At 42.0% G+C, this 16,250-nt stretch overlaps 1 protein-coding gene across 5 annotated transcripts in view; it reads left to right on the top strand.

Moving 5' to 3' along the window:
- The window catches only part of LOC130284625 (FAST kinase domain-containing protein 1, mitochondrial-like), a 66,734-nt gene that overhangs the window by 25,899 nt on the left and 24,585 nt on the right, over positions 1–16,250 (top strand). For 4 of the 5 annotated variants that reach the window (XM_056535144.1, XM_056535147.1, XM_056535145.1 and 1 more), the window contains exons 5-7: positions 5,454–5,849; positions 10,353–10,463; positions 14,060–14,191. In XM_056535144.1, the coding sequence (XP_056391119.1) occupies positions 5,454–5,849; positions 10,353–10,463; positions 14,060–14,191 (639 nt within the window). Of the gene's footprint in view, positions 1–69; positions 219–5,453; positions 5,850–10,352; positions 10,464–14,059; positions 14,192–16,250 lie in introns of those variants that run through there. The other variant, XM_056535148.1, reaches the window with a different exon arrangement.

The raw sequence follows: 16,250 nt of genomic DNA, 5'->3' as shown, positions 1-16,250 counted from the left end.
ATACACCGATCGGCGCCCGTGTTGGCCTCCCCTCGGTGAGTGACGCGAGGCGGCGCCGGGGGAGTGACGCCATCCGCTGGCGCCGCGAAACCCTGCCCCCCCCAGCCATGCCGCCGACCGGAGCCAGCGAGCGGCGTGAGGGAACGGAGCAGCGGGACCAGCACGATGACGTCTCCCCGCCTCGGGCCAGCGGCGCCACCAGGCCGAAGGAGAACCAGGTAGGGGCGGAGCCCTGTTGTTGACCGGGGAAACCCGGACTCCCGGGAGCGGCAGCAAAGCCGACGGGAGGGCCCAGGAACGTGGGGGGAGGGCGGCCCTGGCGAGGAGAGCAGTACCCTGCCCCAGAACAACGTAGACAGGGAGCAGTGGGGTTGCATAGACAGGACACATAGAGGCCGGGAACCGGCGCTTACCTGAAAAACCTCGTAGAGGACGGGGGATAGGACCGTCACAGAAACCACCAACTAACTCTCCAGGAACGTGAGACCTAATACAGTAGCCTACAAGAGAACTACTGCCAATGATACACACGCCCCTACCTGTGGGAGAGGTGTAGTTTTATACCCCACGCCACTCCCACAAATGCAGCCAATTAGGCTTTCAACATGGTGTACAGATTCAGATACAAGTACATGGTGTACAGATTCAGATACAAGTACATGGTGTACAGATTCAGATACAAGTACATGGTGTACAGATTCAGATACAAGTACATGGTGTACAGATTCAGATACATGTACATGGTGTACAGATTCAGATACATGTACATGGTGTACAGATTCAGATACAAGCACATGGTGTACAGATTCAGATACATGTACATGGTGTACAGATTCAGATACAAGCACATGGTGTACAGATTCAGATACATGTACATGGTGTACAGATTCAGATACATGTACATGGTGTACAGATTCAGATACAAGTACATGGTGTACAGATTCAGATACATGCACATGGTGTACAGATTCAGATACATGTACATGGTGTACAGATTCAGATACAAGTACATGGTGTACAGATTCAGATACAAGTACAAGTACATGGTGTACAGATTCAGATACATGTACATGGTGTACAGATTCAGATACATGTACATGGTGTACAGATTCAGATACAAGTACATGGTGTACAGATTGAGATACAAGTACATGGTGTACAGATTGAGATACAAGTACATGGTGTACAGATTCAGATACATGTACATGGTGTACAGATTCAGATACAAGCACATGGTGTACAGATTCAGATACAAGCACATGGTGTACAGATTCAGATACAAGTACATGGTGTACAGATTCAGATACAAGTACATGGTGTACAGATTCAGATACATGTACATGGTGTACAGATTCAGATACATGTACATGGTGTACAGATTCAGATACAAGTACATGGTGTACAGATTCAGATGTACATGGTGTACAGATTGAGATACAAGTACATGGTGTACAGATTCAGATACATGTACATGGTGTACAGATTCAGATACAAGTACATGGTGTACAGATTCAGATACAAGCACATGGTGTACAGATTCAGATACATGTACATGGTGTACAGATTCAGATACAAGTACATGGTGTACAGATTCAGATACATGTACATGGTGTACAGATTCAGATACATGTACATGGTGTACAGATTCAGATACAAGTACATGGTGTACAGATTCAGATACATGTACATGGTGTACAGATTCAGATACAAGTACATGGTGTACAGATTCAGATACATGTACATGGTGTACAGATTCAGATACAAGTACATGGTGTACAGATTCAGATACAAGTACATGGTGTACAGATTCAGATACATGTACATGGTGTACAGATTCAGATACATGTACATGGTGTACAGATTTAGATACAAGTACATGGTGTACAGATTCAGATACAAGTACATGGTGTACAGATTCAGATACAAGTACATGGTGTACAGATTCAGATACAAGTACATGGTGTACAGATTCAGATACATGTACATGGTGTACAGATTCAGATACATGTACATGGTGTACAGATTCAGATACATGTACATGGTGTACAGATTCAGATACATGTACATGGTGTACAGATTCAGATACATGTACATGGTGTACAGATTCAGATACATGTACATGGTGTACAGATTCAGACACAAGTACATGGTGTACAGATTCAGATACATGTACATGGTGTACAGATTCAGATACAAGCACATGGTGTACAGATTCAGATACAAGCACATGGTGTACAGATTCAGATACAAGTACATGGTGTACAGATTCAGATACAAGTACATGGTGTACAGATTCAGATACATGTACATGGTGTACAGATTCAGATACATGTACATGGTGTACAGATTCAGATACAAGTACATGGTGTACAGATTCAGATACATGTACATGGTGTACAGATTCAGATACAAGTACATGGTGTACAGATTCAGATACAAGTACATGGTGTACAGATTCAGATACATGTACATGGTGTACAGATTCAGATACAAGTACACGGTGTACAGATTCAGATACATGTACATGGTGTACAGATTCAGATACATGTACATGGTATACAGATTCAGATACATGTACATGGTGTACAGATTCAGATACAAGTACATGATGTACAGATTCAGATACATGTACATGGTGTACAGATTCAGATACATGTACATGGTGTACAGATTCAGATACAAGTACATGGTGTACAGATTCAGATACATGTACATGGTGTACAGATTCAGATACATGTACATGGTGTACAGATTCAGATACATGTACATGGTGTACAGATTCAGATACAAGTACATGGTGTACAGATTCAGATACATGTACATGGTGTACAGATTCAGATACATGTACATGGTGTACAGATTCAGATACAAGCACATGGTGTACAGATTCAGATACAAGTACATGGTGTACAGATTCAGATACATGTACATGGTGTACAGATTCAGATACAAGTACATGGTGTACAGATTCAGATACATGTACATGGTGTACAGATTCAGATACATGTACATGGTGTACAGATTCAGATACATGTACATGGTGTACAGATTCAGATACAAGTACATGGTGTACAGATTCAGATACATGTACATGGTGTACAGATTCAGATACAAGTACATGGTGTACAGATTCAGATACATGTACATGGTGTACAGATTCAGATACATGTACATGGTGTACAGATTCAGATACATGTACATGGTGTACAGATTCAGATACAAGTACATGGTGTACAGATTCAGATACATGTACATGGTGTACAGATTCAGATACATGTACATGATGTACAGATTCAGATACAAGTACATGGTGTACAGATTCAGATACAAGTACATGGTGTACAGATTCAGATACATGTACATGGTGTACAGATTCAGATACATGTACATGGTGTACAGATTCAGATACAAGTACATGGTGTACAGATTCAGATACATGTACATGGTGTACAGATTCAGATACATGTACATGGTGTACAGATTCAGATACAAGTACATGGTGTACAGATTCAGATACAAGTACATGGTGTACAGATTCAGATACATGTACATGGTGTACAGATTCAGATACATGTACATGGTGTACAGATTCAGATACATGTACATGGTGTACAGATTCAGATACAAGTACATGGTGTACAGATTCAGATACAAGTACATGGTGTACAGATTCAGATACAAGCACATGGTGTACAGATTCAGATACAAGCACATGGTGTACAGATTCAGATACAAGTACATGGTGTACAGATTCAGATACAAGTACATGGTGTACAGATTCAGATACATGTACATGGTGTACAGATTCAGATACATGTACATGGTGTACAGATTCAGATACAAGTACATGGTGTACAGATTCAGATACATGTACATGGTGTACAGATTCAGATACAAGTACATGGTGTACAGATTCAGATACAAGTACATGGTGTACAGATTCAGATACATGTACATGGTGTACAGATTCAGATACAAGTACACGGTGTACAGATTCAGATACATGTACACGGTGTACAGATTCAGATACATGTACATGGTATACAGATTCAGATACATGTACATGGTGTACAGATTCAGATACAAGTACATGATGTACAGATTCAGATACATGTACATGGTGTACAGATTCAGATACATGTACATGGTGTACAGATTCAGATACAAGTACATGGTGTACAGATTCAGATACATGTACATGGTGTACAGATTCAGATACATGTACATGGTGTACAGATTCAGATACATGTACATGGTGTACAGATTCAGATACAAGTACATGGTGTACAGATTCAGATACATGTACATGGTGTACAGATTCAGATACATGTACATGGTGTACAGATTCAGATACAAGCACATGGTGTACAGATTCAGATACAAGTACATGGTGTACAGATTCAGATACATGTACATGGTGTACAGATTCAGATACAAGTACATGGTGTACAGATTCAGATACATGTACATGGTGTACAGATTCAGATACATGTACATGGTGTACAGATTCAGATACATGTACATGGTGTACAGATTCAGATACAAGTACATGGTGTACAGATTCAGATACATGTACATGGTGTACAGATTCAGATACAAGTACATGGTGTACAGATTCAGATACATGTACATGGTGTACAGATTCAGATACATGTACATGGTGTACAGATTCAGATACATGTACATGGTGTACAGATTCAGATACAAGTACATGGTGTACAGATTCAGATACATGTACATGGTGTACAGATTCAGATACATGTACATGATGTACAGATTCAGATACAAGTACATGGTGTACAGATTCAGATACAAGTACATGGTGTACAGATTCAGATACATGTACATGGTGTACAGATTCAGATACATGTACATGGTATACAGATTCAGATACATGTACATGGTGTACAGATTCAGATACATGTACATGATGTACAGATTCAGATACAAGTACATGGTGTACAGATTCAGATACAAGTACATGGTGTACAGATTCAGATACAAGTACATGGTGTACACATTCAGATACATGTACATGGTGTACAGATTCAGATACAAGTACATGGTGTACAGATTCAGATACATGTACATGGTGTACAGATTCAGATACAAGTACATGGTGTACAGATTCAGATACAAGTACATGGTGTACAGATTCAGATACAAGTACATGGTGTACAGATTCAGATACGGTCTCTGATACTTTCTAGGATTTAGCACACCACACACTCAGCTTTCCAGTCAGCAGCATGTAATTTCTGCCTCTTTTGTCTGCATTTGGTTGGAGTCTCAGCATCTGGTTCCCTATCGATTAAAACTTGAGACACAACTCATTTGTAAAATAATAAGTACCATAAATATTTGTCATTACTATTGCCTTGAATACCCTGTATATGTGGGTACAACATTATTTTATTTCTATTTCAAACATAACACTGTTCTATCCTCTCCAGGACACTGTCCTCGCTCCTGGTCTGCCTGCAAGCAGCGAGCTCACCAATCCTGCAGGAACGACTGATGGAAAAGACAGAATCCGTCCTCCACACGTTGGATCTGTCCGGTGTCAGACATGCCTTCAGGGTGATGAGACTTTTCTACAAATATAAGTTTACTTATGTCTCTCTGCTGGAGAAATATGACAAGTTCTTTAAAGAGTGTATAGATACAATGGATGCCAAAAACCTATCCAGTCTTACTAGCTTGTACCAACACCTGCGATTAAAAGAATCGGACTTCCCTATGATGGCAAAGCCAAGACTTGTGGAAATGATGAAAACCTGTGATGACCCTGAGACTTTTGTAGATCTGTTTGATGCTTTAAGTAGAATGGATTCTTGTCGTGTAGTCAGGTAAGAAAGCATAAATGTCTCTCATATAAATTACTCCTTTTCTCTATATATTCACTATAAGAAAAAATTCTTAAATATAAAAATATAGTTTTGCTGCATTATGAGTTGTTAAAGTGTACCTACCATTATAACATTTTAGATCTAGTTTGTATCGGTGAAGGTCCAGGTGTTCACCGTTTGTTAGAACGAAGGGGCAGAAGCGTACGGATGCAGATCCTGTGCCCCTTCATCTCCGTACAGTGGTGTACAGCTACAATGGAAGTCTATAGGATGCGGAATTGCCAAAAGTTCTATAGACTGATAAGATATTCAGGGGTACAGTTCATGCCCCTTCATTCTTTTGATTGTTGGGGTCTTAGCACGTGGACCCCCAGCGATACAAACTCCTTACATTTCACTGTGACATGTCAGAAGTTTGTTATAATGACAGGTACATTTTAAAGGAGTACTTCAGCCTTATACAACTTATCCCCTAGGATCCGCAGGATATGGGATTAGTGTCTGATCGTGGGGGGGTCCGAACACTGGGACACCCCTGCAATCTCCTGTATAGGGCCCAGGCTCTGCCACGGCTCTCCCTATGCGGTCGACACGCAACCTTCATGTATCTCTATGGGAGAGGCGGAGTTGCAGCATTTGTGCCTCTCCCATAGAGCTGAATGGAGGGGGCGTGTCTGTCAAGTGAGGTCGACAACACAAACATTAGCCGCGCAGAGCCGCGGCAGTTCCGGGTCCCTGTACGGGAGATCGCCGGGGGTCCATCCGCTGGGATAGGGGATAAGTTGTCTGTGGCTGAAGTACTCCTTTAAAGCCTTTGATCCTGGACCACCACTCATTTCCAGAACAAAAGTGCCCTACAAAGGACTCATACTATCAAGTGAGTGATCCAGCTCACCTTCCCTGATGTACGGTGCTCGGACCGGTGCCCGGCAAGGCATCCAATATTGAAGAAAGAAAGTACGGAGGGTCCAGCACTTCGTTGCAAGCAGCTTTATTGAAGATACAACACACCATAAAAACGACAGTCAGTCAGACATGTTTCGAGCGCAAGCGCTCTTCCTCGGTGACCAGGTCGAAACATGTCTGACTGACTGTCGTTTTTATGGTGTGATGTATCTTCAATAAAGCTGCTTGCAACGAAGTGCTGGACCCTCCGTACTTTCTTTCTTCAAAGGACTCATACTCCCTGCTCAGAGGCTTCTGTTATTGGAAATCTGACAACATTTATAGAAAATGTATTTGTGGAAATTAGTTGCAGTTCAATATTACAGACCAACTTCATCTTTGTATGTATGACCCTTTCACACATTCTGACAAATCCCTATATTGGAAGTGTGGTGGGGTGGTATGGATCAGATTTAGGAGCTGATCCTGCTTTATATGTAGTAAATGTCATCTGTGTACAGTGTTCCCTCAAGTTACAATATTAATTAGTTCCATGGTGACCATTGTATGGTGAAACTATTGTATGTTGAGACCATAACTCTATGGAAACCTGGTAATTGGTTCTTAAGCCCCAAAATGTCATCCAAAAATAGGAAAAAGTGAGGATTAAAGAATAATAAGTAGATAACTAATATAGATAAAGCAAATCTTTACATATAAAATTAATAAAGATCTGCTGGGAGCTGTAATCACTGTCTATGTAGAGGACAGAAGCTTCTTCAGGGTCCTGTACAGTACACGCAGTGTCCCAAAAAAGTTAAATGGAGCCGCCCTCACCTGATGTCCAAAGGAGCAGTTAACAGTGGCACAGGTAAATAGTACAGAACATGTAATACCTCCCTGTACTGTAGGGGGCGCCACCAGATAGCCAGCAAGTGCATACACTTCAGTAACACAAATTGATTCACCAATAATATATCCATTCTGATTGGTCAGTTCTTTCAGCCATTTACATTTTTTGCAGATCCGGACTGTCCGTAGCATTGTATGGTGAGTATGATTTCAGGTTATAATGGTCCAGACCATTGTATGTTGAACATATTGTAACCTGAGGCCATTGTAAGTTGAGGGACCACTGTATTACTCCTGGATGTCATGGATATTGTACCCTCCAGACCATGTACCATGATAGTATAGATGATAACAACTGCAATGCAGCCTCTTTATCACCTCGTTATCAGCCAGAAAATAGTTTTATTGTGCGGTCAGCAACAGTTGGATAGGCAATGCTCCGCCTCTGCCTCACCTATCCCTGTAAGTGAGCGCTGGGACCGCTGTGTGATTGACACACAGGTCCTCAGCGCAAGCGGCTCTGATCTGTATGATGAGTGTGAATCCACTGAGGCTTCACATATACAGTGGGGATCAAAAGTTTGGGCACCCCAGGTAAAAATTTGTATTATTGTGCATGAAGAAGCCAAGGAAAGATGGAAAATCTCCAAAAGGCATCAAATTACAGATTAGACATTCTTATAATATCTCAACAAAAGTTAGATGTCTAACTGTAAATTGATGCCTTTTTGGAGATTTTTCCATCTTTCCTTGGCTTCTTTATGCACATTAAAACAAATTTTTACCTGGGGTGCCCAAACTTTTGATCCCCACTGTATGTGCACCAGCACAGGCGCACTTTGCTGGTGGCAGACATGGCATCTAAGCATATAGAAGACTGGTGCTATTTTTGTTGCTGAAGTGTAATAGGAAACATTCAGTTTGACAGCAAACTGTAATACATAGGGTTCTTCAACATACTGTACATAAGGAAACTTAAAATGTACAATTTAATGTAAAAAACATAAAAAAAATAAAGCCCAAATAAAAAAAAATAAAAAAAGTCACTTTCGTTAACTTTACATTAAATGAAATAATCTAAACTAAAAATATATAAATTTAAATATATAATTGAATGTAGAAATGTCCAAACCACTAATATAAAATAACAAAAACGTGTAGTGCTTCAGCTCACCCCACATGCGGCACGGACCAAGTGTGAACCTCGCCCCAGGTGAATGCAAAAGGAGGAAGAATGTCTAGCACAAAAGACTCAGGAACGATTAATTTATTCACAAGCCACACAGGACATAATGCAGACTCAGGTACAGGTGACGCGTTTCGGCCTCACAGGAAAGCCTTAGTCATAGTCATCGTATGACTAAGGCCTTCCTGACCTTACACAGGGCCATAGATGGAAAAATTTAAGACGTTATCGGTGGCAAAATATAATATAGATGTTCTTTTTTTATTTATTTTATATATATTTTATTTTGACCACTGTTATTTACAGAACTATATAAATTCGTTATCACTGTAATTGTGCTTACTTACTGAATAAAGTTAACAGGTGATTTTATTGTACAGTAAATCGTGTGAAAACAAACACCTCCTGGAAAAAATGCTGAATTGCACTGCACAAATATATACACAGTATATACATATATATATTTTACAATACATTGTATAGCAAAATGAAGGGTACCATTGAAAAATAGAACAGGTCTTGCAAAAAAAAAAAAAAAAAGGCCCCTGTATGGCTCAATTAATGAAAAAGTAAAGTTTTGGCTCTTGTAAGGCAAGGATTTTAAAAACGAGAAAAAAAATTGCATAGTGATTAAGGGGTTAAAGGGATTTGCCCATGGGCTGTGTCTGGTCTTGTGGCTCTGCCCCATTTATTCAAATTAAGCCGATCTTCAATAGCAGGTGGCAGTAGTAGGTTGGATTACAGTATATAGTCAGGGGATGTGTATTAGGCACATATACCCCTGTTGTACAACATTTACACCCCCTGACTGTATGATCCCACCCATTACCTTATAGTCACTCCCATTATATGTTCACGCCCCCTGACTGTATGATCCCACCCATTACCTTATAGCCACTCCCATTATATGTTCACGCCCATCTGACTGTATGATCCCACCCATTACCTTATAGCCACTCCCATTATATGTTCACGCCCATCTGACTGTATGATCCCACCCACTACCTTATAGTCACTCCCATTATATGTTCACGCCCCCTGACTGTATGATCCCACCCATTACCTTATAGTCACTCCCATTATATGTTCACGCCCCCTGACTGTATGATCCCACCCATTACCTTATAGTCACTCCCATTATATGTTCACGCCCCCTGACTGTATGATCCCACCCATTACCTTATAGTCACTCCCATTATATGTTCACGCCCATCTGACTGTATGATCCCACCCATTACATTATAGTCACTCCCATTATATGTTCACGCCCATCTGACTGTATGATCCCACCCATTACCTTATAGTCACTCCCATTATATGTTCACGCCAATCTGACTGATTCCCTGAATTGTCGGACAAACTATAAACCCTCATATCTCAGGAACAGAAAGGCGTATCAAGAAACTGTATGAAGGTGTGTGACTAGGACACCATAAGCTATTTAATAATAGTAAAATCTAATTTTTTGGGGGAGGCCACAGGTCCTCTTTAAGTCATTTTAATACATAAATGTCTTTACATAGGTTAACTAAGGACTTTTTATGGCCCAGACTTATTCATAGATATTTATCTTTTTGCAGACTTGAAGAAAAGTTGCTGACCATCATTGATGAGATGAATCTGAGCCAGCTACTTGTTGTCCTGAAGGCAATGGTAGAAACGGAATGCAAAAATAGTGCGCTCATCCAAAAGTAATATTTTTGGTTTCACAACAATACTTTTTTTTTCTAAAATTGTATGTTTTTCTCAGCCACAGACATGGCAATTGGTGTTTTGTGTAGTAATCACTTATTCTCCTTGGCTCTTGACCATATAGATTGGCCAAAAGAAGCTACATTTAAAGGGAACCTGTTATTACTTTCATGCTTTCTGGACCATGAGTCATCGGGGTGGTCCCCAGTGACCTCTCCCCACATCACAGGTCTTGATTGATGACAGTGTGTCAGCTGGCTGGGGGGTTAAAGTTCAGATCCCCCCAGCTCTGGCCGCTCCTGGAAGTCTGGGCAGAGCGGGGGAAGATGACCCCGAGGGCTGTGGGGGGGACGTACCGCAGGACCGGCACAGGCAGCAGGGACCAGTGGCAGGCAAATGGAGGAGGCAGGGGCGGCAGGCAAGTGGAGGAGGCAGGGGCGGCAGGCAAGTGGAGGAGGCAGCGGTTGCGTCAGCATCAGAGGTAGCAGTGAAGATCGCTGTAAAGTGACCTTCACTGCTGCTTCTAGGAGTTTCAAAGCTACAACTCCCAGCATGCCCAGACAGCCTTTGGGAGTTGTAGTTCTGCAACATCTAGAGAGCCACAGTTTGGAGACCACTGTGCCTTGGTTTTCAATCTGTGCTCTTCCAAATGTTGCAAAACTACAACTCTCAGCATGTCCAGACAGTTCAGGCATGCTGGGAGTTGTAGTTCTGTAACATCTCGCCCATCAAATGTTGCCGAACTACAACTCCCAGCATGCCTGGGCAGTCTGGGCATGCTTGGAGTTGAAGTTTTGCAAAATCTGGACGGCTACAATTTGGACACCCACTACACAGTGGTCTCCAAACTGTTCTCCTCCAGTTGTTGCAAAACTACAACTCCACGCATGCCCTTCGGCTGTCTGGGCATGCTGGGAGTTGTAGTTTTGCAACAACTGGAGGTACACTGGTTGGGAAACATTGTCTGTTTCCTAACTCAGTGTTTCCCAACCCATGTGCCTTCAGTTGTTGCAAAACTATAACTTCCAGCATGCACTGACACACCATGCATGCTGGGAGTTGTAGTTGTGCAACAGCTGGAGGCACATGGGTTTGGAAAGACTGAGTTAAGTAACAAACTCTCAGTGTTTTGCAACCAGCTGTTGCATAACTACAACCTTCAGCATGCACATGGCGCTCTCTCACTTCGGAGCCCTGTCATATTTCAAGGCAACAGTTTAGGGCCACATATGGGGTATTTCTGTACTCGGGAGAAATTGCCTAACAAATTTTGGTTGCTTTTTATCCTTTTACCCCTTATGAAAAGGTAAAGTTGGGGTCTACACCAGCATGTTAGTGTAAAAAAATGTCTTACACTAACATGCTGGTGTTGCCCCATACTTTTAATTTTCACAAGAGGTAAAAGGAAAAAAAGACCCCCAAAATTTGTACCACAATTTCCTATGAGTACGGAAATACCCCATATGTGGATGTAAAATGCTCTATGGACGCACAACCAGGCTCAGGAGTGACAGCACATCATGTACATTTGAGGTGATTTGCACAGAACATAAACAGAAAAAGAAAACACCCACATGTGATCCTACTTTGGAAACTACTTACAGAATGTAACAAGGGATATAGTGAGCCTTAACTACCCACAGGTGTTTAAAGCATTTTTGTTGAAAAGGAAACCTTTTTATTTTTTCACTAAAATACTGGTGTTATCCCAAATTTTATATTTTCACAGAGGGTAATAGGAAAAAAGCCCCCCCAAAATTTGTAATCCCATTTCTTCTGAGTATGTAAATACCCCATATGTGGATGTAAAGTGCTCTGCAGGCGCACTACAATGCTCAGAAAAGAAGGAGCACCATTGGGCTTTTGGAGAGAGAATTTAGCTGGAATTGAAGGCCACGTGTGTTTACAAAGCCCCCATGGTGCCAGAACAGTGGACCCCCCCCCCCCCCACATGTGACCCCATTTCGGAAACTACATCCCTCACGTAATATAATAAGGGGTACTGTGAGCATTTACACCCCACAGGGGTCTGACAGATTTTTGGAACAGTGGTCCGTGAAAATTAAAAATGTAATTTTTCATTTGCACAGCCCACTGTTCCAAAAGTCTGTCAAACACCAGTGGGGTGTAAATGCTCACTCCACCCCTTATAAAATTCGCTGAGGGGTGTAGTTTCCAAAATGGGGGTCATGTGGGGGGGTCCACTGTTCTGGCACCACGGGGGGGGGGGGGGATTTGTAAACGCACATGGCCCTCAACTTCCATTCCAAAAAAAATTCTCTCTTCAAAAGCTCCTTCTCTTCTGAGCATTGTAGTTCGCCTGCAGAGCACTTTACATCCACATATAGGGTATTTACATACTCAGCAGAAATGGGGTTACAAATTTTGGGGGAATTTTCTCCTAAACCTCCTGTAAAAACAGTAAATTTGGGGGGGGGGGGGGAATGCATTTTAGTGAAAATTTTTATCTTTTTATTTACACATCCGACTTTAAGGAGAAGTCGTCAAACACCTGTGGAGTGTTAAGGCTCACTGTACCCCTTTTTACGTGCCTTGAGGGGTGTAGTTTCCAAAATAGTATTCCATGTGTTTTTTGTTTTTTTTGCTGTTATGGAACCATAGGGGCTTCCTAAATGCGACATGCCCCCTGAAAATCATTTCAGCAAAATTCACTCTCCAAAATCCCATTGTCGCTCCTTCGCTTCTGAGCCCTTTCCTTACTCGAGAGAAATTGGGTTACACATTTTGGGGGGCATTTTCTCCTTTTACCCCTTGTAAAAATTTGAAAACTGGGTCTACAAGAACATGTTAGTGTAAACAATTTAGATTTTGAATTTTCTACTTCCTGTGAAACACCTAAAGGGTTAACAAACATTCTGAATATCATTTTGTATACTTTGTGGGTGAAGGTTTTATAAATGGGGCATTTATGGGGTATTTCTAATATGAAGACCCCTAAAATCCATTTCAAAACTGAACTGGTCTGTGAAAAATTCCGATTTTGAAAATTTTGTGAAAAATTGCTGGTCCTTAAGGTCAAAATGGGCTTGGTCTTTAAGGGGATTAATCATGTCCTTGCTGTTTTGGAGATCCATGGTGGTCTACATGCAGGTCACTTTTTTATATTACCAAGGTCTCAAGTAGTGGTTATTATGAGCTGCCCAGGAACCTGTACAGGAATAAACTACCTACATAAGTCACTAGTTAAAGGGGTACTCCGCAGCTCAGCATTTGGAACAAACTGTTCCGAATGCTGGAGCCGGCACCAGGAGCTAGTGACGTCATAGCCCTGCCCTCTCAATACAAGTCTATGGGAGGGGCCTTGACAGCCGTCACGCCCCCTCCCATAGACTTGCATTGAGGGGGCAGAGCGTGACGTCATGAGGGGGCAGGGGCGTCACAAGCTCCCGGCTCCAGCGTTCGGAACAGTTTGTTCCAAACGCTTAGCAGCGGAGTACTCCTTAATGATAGTATCTTGGATCATTGGTTAATTGGCCATACAGAGGCACTTACTGTCCCATTGCAGTGAGCACTTAACATGTGAAGCAATAGTGTGAATGTGTATTTCATGAGCAATTTTTGTTTCCTCCTTTAGAACTTTCTTCCTCTTGCAGAAGCATCTGGATGTCTGCAAACCCATACAACTATTTTATATAAGTGAGGCCTTGGTGCACCTGCCGTACCAGAATGCCAAGCTATTAAAAGATCTACAAAGGAATCTTCAGAGGTATGTAACCTGTGAGTGATGGTCAAATAAGGGGGGGGGGGGGGTACTTATTTCTGGCTAGTAGTAGTTGTAGTAAAAAAAGAGAATACAGTGGTCCCTCAACATACGATGGTAATCCGTTCCAAATGGACCATCGTTTGTTGAAACTATCGTATGTTGAGGGATCCGTGCAATGTAAAGTATAGGAGGTAATACTCACGTGTCCCCGCCGGTCCGGACCCATCACCGCTACCCTGGATGTCGCCCTCCATCGCTGTCGCCGTGTCCCGGTCGCTCCGGACGTCTCTGCTGCCCGGGATCCCCGCTCTCCGTCGCCGCCATCACGTCACTACGCACGCTGCTACGCACGCCGCTACGCACACCGCTCCTATTGGATGACGGGACGTCGTGCGTGACGACATGATGACGTTAAAGAAGAGCGCCGACGTAGGAGGGGCCCCCGAAGAGGACGTGCCGGAGCACCAAGGACATGTAAGTGATCGTAAGGGCACACGGCGCACCGTAAACGGCTATCCGGTGGCAGCTGAAGCAGTCTGCGCTGCCGGATAGCCGTTTATGCGATGGCCCCGACATACAAAAGCATTATTGATGCTGCCTTCAACATGCGATGGCCTCTGAGAGGCCATCGCATGTTGAAATGATCGTATGTCGGGGCCATCGTAGATCGGGGGGTCACTGTGGTGTCCATCCTATGCTGGTAGTCCCTCAACATTCTGTCCCTTCCTTTTGAGGTACCCATCTCCTTAGCACGATGAACTCAACCATGGTGACAGTCCCTATACTGTTTAAATAAGGGAGAAAATAATAGATAACAAGATAACATTTTGGCACTGGGCCGAAAGGCCACCCAAAGTATAGCCTAAATGCCTGATAAAGATACTGGCTTCTTTAACCCCTTAAGGACCAGGCCATTTTACACCTTAGGAACAGAGCGTTTTTGGAACATCTGACCACTGTCACTTTAAACATTAATAACTCTGGGATGCTTTTAGTTATCATTCTGATTCCGAGATTGTTTTTTCGTGACATATTCTACTTTAACATGATGGAAAATCTTTGTCGTAACTTGCATCCTTTCTTGGTGAAAAATCCCAAAATTTGATGAAAAAATTGAAAATTTGGCATTTTTCTAACTTTGAAGCTCTCTGCTTGTAAGGAAAATGGATATTCCAAATAATTTTTTTTATTCACATATACAATATGTCTACTTTATGTTTGCATCATAAAATTGACATGTTTTTACTTTTGGAAGACACCAGAGGGCTTCAACGTTCAGAAGCAATTTTTCACAAAATTTTCAAACTCACTATTTTTCAGGGACCAGTTCAGGTTTGAAGTGGATTTGAAGGGTCTTCATATTAGAAATACCCCATAAAAGACCCCATTATAAAAACTACACCCTCTAAAGTATTCAAAATGACATTCAGTCAGTGTTTTAACCCTTTAGGTGTTTCACAGGAATAGCAACAAAGTGAAGGAGAAAATTCACAATCTTAATTTTTTACACTTGCATGTTCTTGTAGACCCAATTTTTGAATTTTTACAAGGGGTAAAAGGAGAAAACTTATACTTGTATTTGTAGCCCAATTTCTCTCGAGTAAGCACATACCTCATATGTCTATGTAAAGTGTTCGGCGGGCGCAGTAGAGGGCTCAGAAGCGAAGGAGCGACAAGGGGATTTTGGAGAGTACGTTTTTCTGAAATGGTTTTTGGGGGGCATGTTACCTTTAGGAAGCCCCTATGGTGCCAGAACAGAAAAAAAAAAAAACACATGGCATACCATTTTGGAAACTAGACCCCTTGAGGAACATAACAAGGAATTAAGAGAGCCTTAATACCCCACAGGGGTTTCACAACTTTTGCATATGTAAAAAAAAAAAAAAAAAATTTGCAACCCCATTTCTTCTGAGTATGGAAATACCCCATGTGTGGACGTCAAGTGTCCTGTGGTCGAACTACAATGCTCAGAAGAGGAGGAGCGCCATTGAGCTTTTGAAGAGTGAATTTGTTTGGAATGGTAGTCAGGGGCCATGTGACCCCATTTTGGAAACTACACCCC

This window comes from Hyla sarda, chromosome 8 (genome assembly GCF_029499605.1).
Source record: "Hyla sarda isolate aHylSar1 chromosome 8, aHylSar1.hap1, whole genome shotgun sequence".
NCBI lineage: Eukaryota > Metazoa > Chordata > Amphibia > Anura > Hylidae > Hyla > Hyla sarda.
Note: the sequence above shows the minus strand (reverse complement) of the source record. Positions and strands in the feature narration are given on the sequence as shown.